The sequence below is a fragment of the Lynx rufus genome, unplaced genomic scaffold, assembly GCF_022079265.1.
Source record: "Lynx rufus isolate CCGP_SWC_20201006 ecotype Redwood Valley unplaced genomic scaffold, mLynRuf1.p SCAF_4, whole genome shotgun sequence".
Lineage (NCBI taxonomy): Eukaryota > Metazoa > Chordata > Mammalia > Carnivora > Felidae > Lynx > Lynx rufus.
Window position 1 is genome coordinate 155903952 of NW_025814856.1, and position 9404 is coordinate 155913355.

At 43.7% G+C, this 9404-nt stretch overlaps 1 protein-coding gene across 2 annotated transcripts; it reads left to right on the forward strand.

Moving 5' to 3' along the window:
- The first annotated feature begins 206 nt into the window (after positions 1–206).
- On the forward strand, positions 207–8604 carry NDUFB2 (NADH:ubiquinone oxidoreductase subunit B2). 2 transcript variants are annotated; one of them, XM_047097081.1, is made up of 4 exons: positions 207–340; positions 5590–5734; positions 6888–6990; positions 8523–8604. In XM_047097081.1, exons 1-3 carry the CDS (start codon positions 243–245, stop codon positions 6960–6962), a joined length of 318 nt encoding a protein of 105 aa, XP_046953037.1. In that variant the 5' UTR covers positions 207–242; the 3' UTR covers positions 6963–6990; positions 8523–8604. The 2 variants fall into 2 exon arrangements, with proteins under 2 accessions (XP_046953037.1, XP_046953036.1); XM_047097080.1 differs by having other exon boundaries at positions 6888–6986.
- Positions 8605–9404: the final 800 nt, after the last annotated feature.

The window sequence follows — 9404 nt, forward strand, 5'->3', positions numbered from 1 at the left end:
CGTGTAGATGAGCAGAGAGGAGCGAGTGAGCAGACTCAGTGTTGGTTTCCCAGCACAAGCGCGCAAAGAGGGTCTCCTAAAGCTGAGCCTGAAGCCGGGAGACTCCTGAGGCCTTTCCCCTGGCAAACGCCACCTTCTGGGAGACGGGCGGGGCGACGTCATGACGTAACGGGGCGGGGCGCCGGGGGAAGTGACGTAAGAGGTGGTGCGGCCTGGGAACGGCGATCCGGACGCGCGCTGGCATGTCGGCTCTGAAGCGGTTGGCGCCTTTCTTTCGGGTTGGAAACCACTTGTTCAAAGGCCGCGGCTCCGGGGCGGCTGGAGGCACTGGAGTCCGTCAGTGAGTGTTGGCTGGGAGAGGGGCCCCGCCTGCTTCTAACGGAAAGCGCCCGTCTTCGGGACGCCCTCACCTTGACCCCGAGCACCTGGGCCGACCGGGTCTCTCCAGCGATCTCCGCCCCGAGGCATGCTGGGACTTGGAGTCCCGGTCCGTGACGTGGGGGCCAGGGAGACCGGGGGGCAGTGGGCGCCGGGGCACTGTTTGCTTGGCAGGTTTTCCACTGTGCGGGAGGCCGCTCCTGCCCCAGGGGAGCCTGCCTTTGGGAAATTCAGTTGAACGTGGAGGCAAGCTGGAGCTGATCTGGAAGCGAGAGCAGGAGTTGGGGGAGGCGAGGGCGTTCTGGCAGAGGAAACAACCTGTACGGTGTGTTTTGAAGCGTCAAGTGCGAGGCAAGGAGTGTCCGAAGTGCCTCGGGAGACCTTGGGACGTAGGGAGGGAATGTCCGCATGCCCGGCTGGAGGATTTCTAACGGAGGCGATAGCGATCCCAGCGAGGTTTTAATTAGATGTCACATAACCAGATTTTAATTCCATTCTGAATAGTTACTCTGGCTTCAGGGTGGAGGATGAATTCTCTTAAGGTTGTGGAGGCGATCACCCAGGGAGAGTGCCGAAGGGTGAGAAGAGAGCCAAAAGTGGATGCTTGGGCAATATAGGAATAAAAAAAAAAAAAAAAAAAAGAAATCTTATTTTTTAGAACTGTTTTGTGTTCACAGCAGAATTGAATGGTAGGTACAGAGATTTCCCATAAGGCCCCTGTTCTCATGCATAGCCTCCTCCATTATCAACATTCCCTATGAGAATGTTCCCTTTGGCAGAATCGATTGACACATTATCTCCGAATCCCATAGTTCGTGTGAGGGTTCACTCTCGCAACACCAGAATTAAGAGAATGAGCAATAGAGGAGTCACCCGTGAGGTAGCCCAAAAATTCAACTGGCGATCATAGTGCTGGATGCCAAGGGAGGGCACATCTGCCAAAAATGAATTGGTAGTGCAGAGATTCAGTACGAGCAGGACAGAAAGTAGAACGCCGATTTTTACAGGTGATGTTCCAGGCCCCTTAGATCATCATCTACATTTTTCCAAGAGGCAGGGTAGGTAGTGGTTAAAAGCAGGATTGTGGCCTCAAACTGCCTCAATTCAAATCTCACCTCTGCCACAGTCTAGCTGTTTGGCCTTGGAAGTTTGTTTCTTTCTTTTTACTGTTTATTTACTTATTTTGAGAAAGAGAGCATGAGCAAGGGAGGGGTAGAGAGGGAGAGAGAATCCCAAGCCGACTCTGCACTGTCAGGGCAGAACCCGATGAGGGGTTCGATCTCAACTAACCGCGAGTTCGTGACCTGAGCTGAAGTCAGGAGTTGCATGCTTAACCCACTGAGCTACATAGGTGCCTGTCTTAAAAAAAAAAAAAAATTGTTTATTTTGAAGGAGAGAGAGAACGTGAGCAGGGGAAAGGCAGAGAGAGAGGGAGACAGAATCCGAAGTAGGTTCCAGGCTCTGAGCAAGCTGTCAGCACAAAGCCGGACATGGGGCTCAAATCCATGAACCGTGGGATCATGACCTGAACCACCCATGTGCCCCTCTTTTTTTTTTTTTTTTAAATGCTCTCTCCATCCAGTGTGGGACTCAAATTCATGACCCTGAGATCCAGAGCTGCGTGCTCTACCAACTGAGCCAGCCAGGCGCCCCAACGACCCACTTATTTCAAGTCATAGTTAAAACAACAGGTCACTGTGGCAATAATGAAATGTGGAGAGTTCCTGGTAGTGAGTTTGAACTGTAATTCTCAAATATTATTTTAATGAATTTAACTAATGGGCCCTTGTATCTAAAACGTATCAAAGAGAAAGCCTGTTGTTACAATATATTGAATTCTCATCCCCATAGCTTGTTTGTAAAATGAAGTATTTATATGCATAGATAGGCCCTGAATAAATAACTGTTAAATAAATTTGGCACATGATGGCATTACAGAAACAGTGTGATATATTCTTCAGGTCGTAAAGCAATGATGCTTGAGGGAGCCTTTTATTTTTTATTTTTTTTTAACGTTTATTTATTTTTTGGAGACAGAACAAGCAGGGGAGGAACAGAGAGATGGGGGAGACACAGAATCCGAGGCAGACTCCAGGCTCCGAGCTGTCAACACAGAGCCTGACGTGGGGCTCGAACCCACCAACTGTGAGATCATGACCTGAGCTGAAGTCAGCCACCCAACCGACTGAGCCACCCAGGCGCCCCTTGAGGGTGCCTTTTATTTTTTATTTATTTTTTTTTTTCAACGTTTATTTATTTTTGGGACAGAGACAGAGCATGAATGGGGGAGGGGCAGAGAGAGGGAGACACAGAATCGGAAACAGGCTCCAGGCTCCGAGCCATCAGCCCAGAGCCTGACGCGGGGCTCGAACTCACGGACCGCGAGATCATGACCTGGCTGAAGTCGGACGCTTAACCGACTGCGCCACCCAGGTGCCCCGAGGGTGCCTTTTAAAAGTAATATGTGGTCACTATTTAAAAACCAACAAACAAAAAAATCTATATTACTCAGCCATAAAAAAATGAAATCTTGCCATTTGCCACAACGTGGGTGGATCCAGAGTGTAACGCTAAGTGAATTCAGTCATAGAAAAAGACCATCTTGGGGCGCCTGGGTGGCGCGGTCGGTTGGGCGTCCGAGTTCAGCCAGGTCACGATCTCGCGGTCCGGGAGTTCGAGCCCCGCGTCGGGCTCTGGGCTGATGGCTCAGAGCCTGGAGCCTGTTTCCGATTCTGTGTCTCCCTCTCTCTCTGCCCCTCCCCCGTTCATGCTCTGTCTCTCTCTGTCCCAAAAATAAATAAACGTAGAAAAAAAAATTAAAAAAAAAAAAAAAAAAAGAAAAAGACCATATTATTTCATTCATATGTGGAATTTAAGAAAAACAAATGAGCAAAGGCAGGGAAAAAGAGAGAGGCGACCAAGAAACAGACTCTTAACCCTAGAGAACAAACTGATGGTTACCAGACAGGAGGTGGGTGGGGGGATGGGTGACCTAGGTGATGGGGATTGAGGAGGGCACTTGTGGTGAGCACTGGATGTTGCATGGAAGTGTTGAATTTCTATATTATACGTCTGAAACTAATATTACTCTGTATGTTAACTAACTGGAATTTAAACCAAAACTTAAGGGGTGCCTGAGTGGTCAGCCAGTTAAGCATCAGACCCTAGGTTTCAGTTCAGGTCATGATCACGTTATGGGAGCTAGAACCCCACGCTATCCACTTGGGATTCTCTCTCTCCCTCTGCCCCTACCCTGCTCATGCTCTCGCTTTCTCTCAAAATAAATAAAATAAACTTAAAAAAAAAAGTTAATAAAAATTTAAATACATATGCAAAAATAGGAATCACCTCTTACGCCATCCATTAATATTTTCTGTAGAGGCTTCCAAATAGATGTGTAATATACTGGGTAAATATTTACATAAAAATGAAACTTTATCTCTTCAGTGTGGTATCATGCTGATGGGAATTCTAATTAAGAACTGTGTCTTTGATTCATAAAATGAGAAAATTATTAATGTTGTTCGTAGGCAGTATTTAAGAGCTTGGGCTTTGCCACCAAATAATCCCCCAGTGTTTTCATTTGTGAATATTAGTAACCATAGGCTCTGTCTATAGGGTTATGAAAATAAATGATAGTGCATATAAAATGCTTACTTTGGTGTTTGGCACATGGTAAACAATAAATGATGATTATTAATAACCTTTAACAATTAAAGGGAGAGGATAGGGGCACCTGGGTGGCTCAGTCGGTTAAGCGTCCGACTTCAGCTCAGATCATAATCTCAAGGTTTGTGAATTTGAAGCTCCCAGTTGGGCTCTTTGCTGACAGCCTGGAGCCTGCTTCAGCTTCTGTGTCACTCTCTCTGCCCCTTCCCTCCCTTTCAAAAACATAAATGAATATTAAAAGAGTAGGAGAGGATAATAAGGGTGGTGGGTAAGAATGTATAAGGAACCATAGATCTAGTGATGTTCTCAAATCTACAGCCCAGTTTGAAGAAATGTTAGTGCAGTTTTGGTACAGTTATTCATTTCTATGCTGCAGAGAAGAGAATGTTGTTTCACAAGCTGAGTCTTACCTGAAATGAAATTTGTGAACACTGTACATTTTATATAGAAATTCTCTTTAAACTTCTGTATCATAGAATGTGTATAGCTGCTAAATAGATCTTCACAATAACACCATTCAGTACAAATTATATTACGTTAGAGTCCACCTATAATAATTAAAATCTAACTGAATAAAAAGACTGCAGCCCTTAGGGATTGTGTCCCCCAGTTTATCAATATTGAAATGAAAACAAAAACCAGAAAAAGTTGTTTGGACTTACTGTTTTGAGGCTCTTTGCCTCTGTTCAGAAGTATTAGCTTATTATTTATTTTTTTAAAGTAAACATTTGCTTTTATGTATTAAAAATTTTTTTTAGGGTCATGAGTTCCGGCCTCACATTGGGTGTCAAGATTACTAAAAAAAATAAATAAACTGAGAAGAAAAAAAAAAAGGATTTGCTGAGTCGTCATTCCCATCTAGTGGTCTTTTAATAAAGACTGTAATAGAGCAGAGGACATAATTTGCCTTTGAAATAGATGGCTAAACAGAACAAAATTAATTTGCCCATTTGTTTTACTGGATCAGCTAAGTGACGTACTGCTGCAGGTTCACGTCCCTGGACTAAAACTTGAAGCCGGTATCCCATTATCAACACGTTCATATTTCTGCTGTAAAATACATGAATATTCACTAAAGGGAAATAATAATCTTATCAGCGCAGGCCAGTTTTTTGCTGCCAAACAAGTTTAAAAGCAGGCTTATGAAAAATGAGTTTCAAGGGACTGTGGAGGTCTGTCATCCTGTGTTTCATGGAGGAGATGAGAAATGTTAGATTTAGGGGCACCTGGGTGGCTCAGTCGGTTAAGCGTCTGGCTTCGGCTCAGGTAATGATCTCACGGTTCGTGGGGTCAGGCTCCGCATCGGGCTCTGTGCTGACAGCTCGGAGCCTGGAGCCTGCTTTGGATTCTGTGTCTCTCTCTGTCTGTCTGCCTGTCCCTGCTTGTGTGCTTTCTCTCTCTCTGCAAAATAAATAAAACTTAAAAAAAAACAAAAACAAAAACAAATGTTAGATTCAGTTTCTAGATTTAACTTTAAAATTTTGGATGATTTCATACTTTGAAGAGGCACCAAGCGGCGTAACATTTTGTTTTGTGTCATAGTGCCGGTGGCGGGGTGCATATCGAGCCTCGGTATAGGCAGTTTCCCCAGCTGACCAAGTCCCAGGTGGTCCAGGCCGAGTTCTTCAGTGGGACCATGTGGTTCTGGATTCTCTGGCGTTTTTGGCATGACTCGGATGCTGTGCTGGTAAGTGCAGGACAATAATTCTAATATATTAATAGAGTATTATAATTAATTAGATTGTTATTACTAATATATCAATAGCTTAGCTTTTTCATTTCCTGTCTGTAGACCGTTTTGCTGTCTGGATGTATCCCTTTACCATGTTGTCCTTGGGGACATGCAGAATCCTATTGACAAATGAAATACATGATCTCTGACCTTTTCTACCCACAGGTGTACAGGTTGGTAATCCATCTCTTACGGCTTCTGTTAGGTTGTCATATTCGGAAGGAAGACTAGAAACTAATTCTTTTACCTTCTGAACCAGGGGTTCCTTGGTGGGTTAAGTTTCAGACTTCAGTTGCTTTAAATGCTCAATGTCATCTAGTCTGTGCAGGGGCCCAGGGCAGCCAGATCAGGGTGGGAGAGATGTGGGCTAATTTGTCTTGAGAAGTTAGCTGCTGGTAACATTCTAACATGTTACTAGCCTCAACTGAGTTTTTATCAGCTTTGCAGGACTCTGTTCTCCAGGAAATTAAACCTTTCCGCCGTTGAAATCTGTGCTCGTTGATCTAGATAGGAAAAAAATCTTCATACACAAATCTTTGATGCATCGGGTTGATGCATGTCCCATTTCCCTTAGAATTCTGTGCTCTTGTCCCCCTGTAGGGAGTTGTTTGGTATCTGAATTGGCAGCACGTGGACACCCCTAGCTTGCTGTAGGTCCGCTGTCAGGCCTGTATGTGGCTGCTTGGCCTGAGACGATGATGCCACCAGAAATGCCCTGAGTCGGGACTGAAGATGAATGAGCCCGCCTGAGGCTTCCAGATCTCCCGGCAGGATTGACAGGACACTTTGAGACGTTATATTTCACCAGGGCTTTAACGCATTGTCGAGATGTGGGGTACCTTCTCCCAACCGTCCATCATGGATGCATACTGAAATGCTGGCTCGGGCTGGTGGCTCCCAAACGGGTAGGCTTTGAAGTTCAGGCCACAGCTCATATTGAACAGGTTGAAGAACAGTCGGATGAGCAAATAGTAAAGTAGTGGAATTTGTTCCTGTGGTATGTCAGGGTCTGTGTATAGGACAGCCTTAAATTTTTTTTCTTTTGAATTTAATTCACCGTATGGAATATATGTAGATTCTTTACCTTTTTTTGAACGGTTGTCCCCAGGGTCACTTTCCATATCCAGATCCTTCCCAGTGGACAGATGAAGAACTAGGTATCCTCCCTGACGATGAAGACTGAAAGTGTCGATTGAACTCTTTACAAGTGGGTATGCCCCACATTCCTTTGGAAACTTGTTTGCCTTGTGTCGATAAAAATGTTTTGACTTTATGATGGTCTTTCTAAAATCATGATGGGCAATTAACTGTATTGTGTCTGACTTCTGCCTTTAGTATTTTCATATTTGCTGTCTCCTCTTCCTTTTCAATATTTGTTTTAAAAAATTCTCTTTTCCTGAGTCATGTTATGATTTAGGGTCCCATTTAGCCATCTTTTTTTTTTTTTTTTTTTTTTTTTTTTAGTGTTTGAGAGAGAGTGCAGGAGAGGCAGAGAGCGGGAGAGAGAATCCCAAGCAGGCTCTGCCCTCAGCACGGAGCCCATTGTAGGGTTCCGTCTCATGAATGTGAGATCATGACCTGAGCCGAACATGAGTTGAGCGCTTAACTGCCTGAGTCACCCAGGCGCCCCTGTCTATTTATTGATCAAAGACTTTTCTAAAGTATCAACTCCACAGGGGGATTATAGTGGTGGATAAGGCAGGTACGGAGCTTGCAGTTATGTTTGTAGTTGCAGAAATACCATGTTCTACTCTGAGTGTTTAAGTATAGAAAGTTCCAGCTTATGAGAAGTGTTACGATATGGAATTGTGTGGAGATTAACCCCAAACAGTAAAAGGTTAGGGTCCTTTCATTTTTCCAAATTAGGAATCAGAGTTTTTCTTAGTTTGAAAGGAAGGTTCTACTTCTAGAACCTTCAGGGGTTAAGACATTCTCATGTAACATGTTTTTTAAATCAATCATTGCATTAATAATTGCCAGCACTCAAAAGGCCTTGGAAATTGTTTTATTTATTTTCAGGAATTATTTTAAATGCTAGGAAGCATTAAATGAAAAATGTTCCCATTCCATCATACTATTAGTATTGCTATTATAATTTTAATTAGAAGTAGCTTATTGAGGGGCACCTGGGTGGCTCAGTTGGTTAAGTGCCCGGCTTTGGCTCAGGTCATGATCTCATGTGAGTTTGAGCCTTGCGTCGGGCTCTGTGCTAACAGCTGAGAGCCTGCAACCTGCTTCAGATTCTGTGTCTCCCTCTCTCTGCCCCTCCCCTGCTTGCACCCTGTCTGTCTTGCTCTGAAAAATAAACATTAAAAAAAATTTTTTTAAGGAAAAGAAAGTAACTTATTGACATGAAAATTACAGCAGTTTTAGGGTATGTGGGGAGGAGAGGGAGAGGAAAAAAATGTCCCCCAAGGGCAGGTGGTTAAACTGTCTCACAGCTTGTTTTGTGTCTCTGGATTTACCGTGCGTAAATCAGGGGTCCCCGTTAGCAGGACCCTCCTTCCCTTTGGTAACGTGACTGCCAGCACAAACCTCCTCTTCTTACAGATTTCCCAGTATTCTCACACAGTCATTAACATTTTATTTTAAAGATGAGACTGTAAACCCTTTGAGAAGGTACTCTATAAGACTACTCTCATGATTGGTGCTCAGTGAATGCTTGAATAATTGAATAAAAGTTATGGATTTGAATTATTGAAAATAAAAGTACTTAAAGCTTTCTACTTTTGTTTCCCTGCAGGAGTCAGGCGAAAGTTTCAAGCGATTGAGGACTTCATATCGTACCTGAAAGTTGTAAATTAAAGTGTTTTGGTCAACAGTGAGGAACTGAGTTATGGATGTTTCTGATAACGATAGCCACCCTCTATGGATTATTTCCTATGCTCCCAACTGCTGTCCTAACTGGTTACAGGCCCCGTCACTGGATCCTCTGGGGTACCCCATGGTATAGACAGACATTAGCTCCACTTCTCAGTGAGGAAATTCAGGCTCAAGGAGATGAAGTAACTTTGCCTTAGGGTCACACATTGATGAGTAGTGACATTAGGCCTGGCCCTGCACTTAACTGCAGAGCGATACCGCCCTCCTCCTAGTGAATGTTATAGTCCTATGTATGTTGACAGTTAACGTGAAAACTCTTGCCATTTCTCTACTGCTGGTGTTTTCTTGCCCGACATACAGAGGTGAGAGGTTTATGTGGTCCATTTCTTGTGTTTATGTTATCGCTTGTGGGCTGGGCAGTGTTAGTGGCCATTTGTGGACCTGAGATACATGTCTAACTAGGAATTCTTACGACTGGAGGAATGGGAGATACTGGTGAAATAGGATATTCCGCTTTTCCTAAAATGTGTTTCGAAATACCTTCCAACTTTCTGTAGCATCACAGTTCTGATAGGACAGAATTTTCTTCTGTCCACAGATAAAAATCTGCAGTATAGAATGGCTAAATGATTTGCCCAGAAACGTAACTGTTCATATTTTTAATTTAGGTTTTTAACCACTGGAGTGTAGGCAATACATTGCTGAACAAGACCGATAAGATGATTTTTTTTTTCATGTTTAAGGTTTTTTTTTTTTTTTTTTTTTAACATTTATTTATTTTTGGGACAGAGAGAGACAGAGC

Bases quoted from the DNA above. Each gene is read 5' to 3' on its own strand.
- NDUFB2 (XM_047097081.1), top strand. From the start codon at position 243: ATGTCGGCTCTGAAGCGGTTGGCGCCTTTCTTTCGGGTTGGAAACCAC. The intron at 341-5,589 runs GTGAGTGTTGGC...TTTGTGTCATAG, and splicing joins GGAGGCACTGGAGTCCGTCA to TGCCGGTGGCGGGGTGCATA. The intron at 5,735-6,887 runs GTAAGTGCAGGA...GGTTGTCCCCAG, and splicing joins ATGACTCGGATGCTGTGCTG to GGTCACTTTCCATATCCAGA.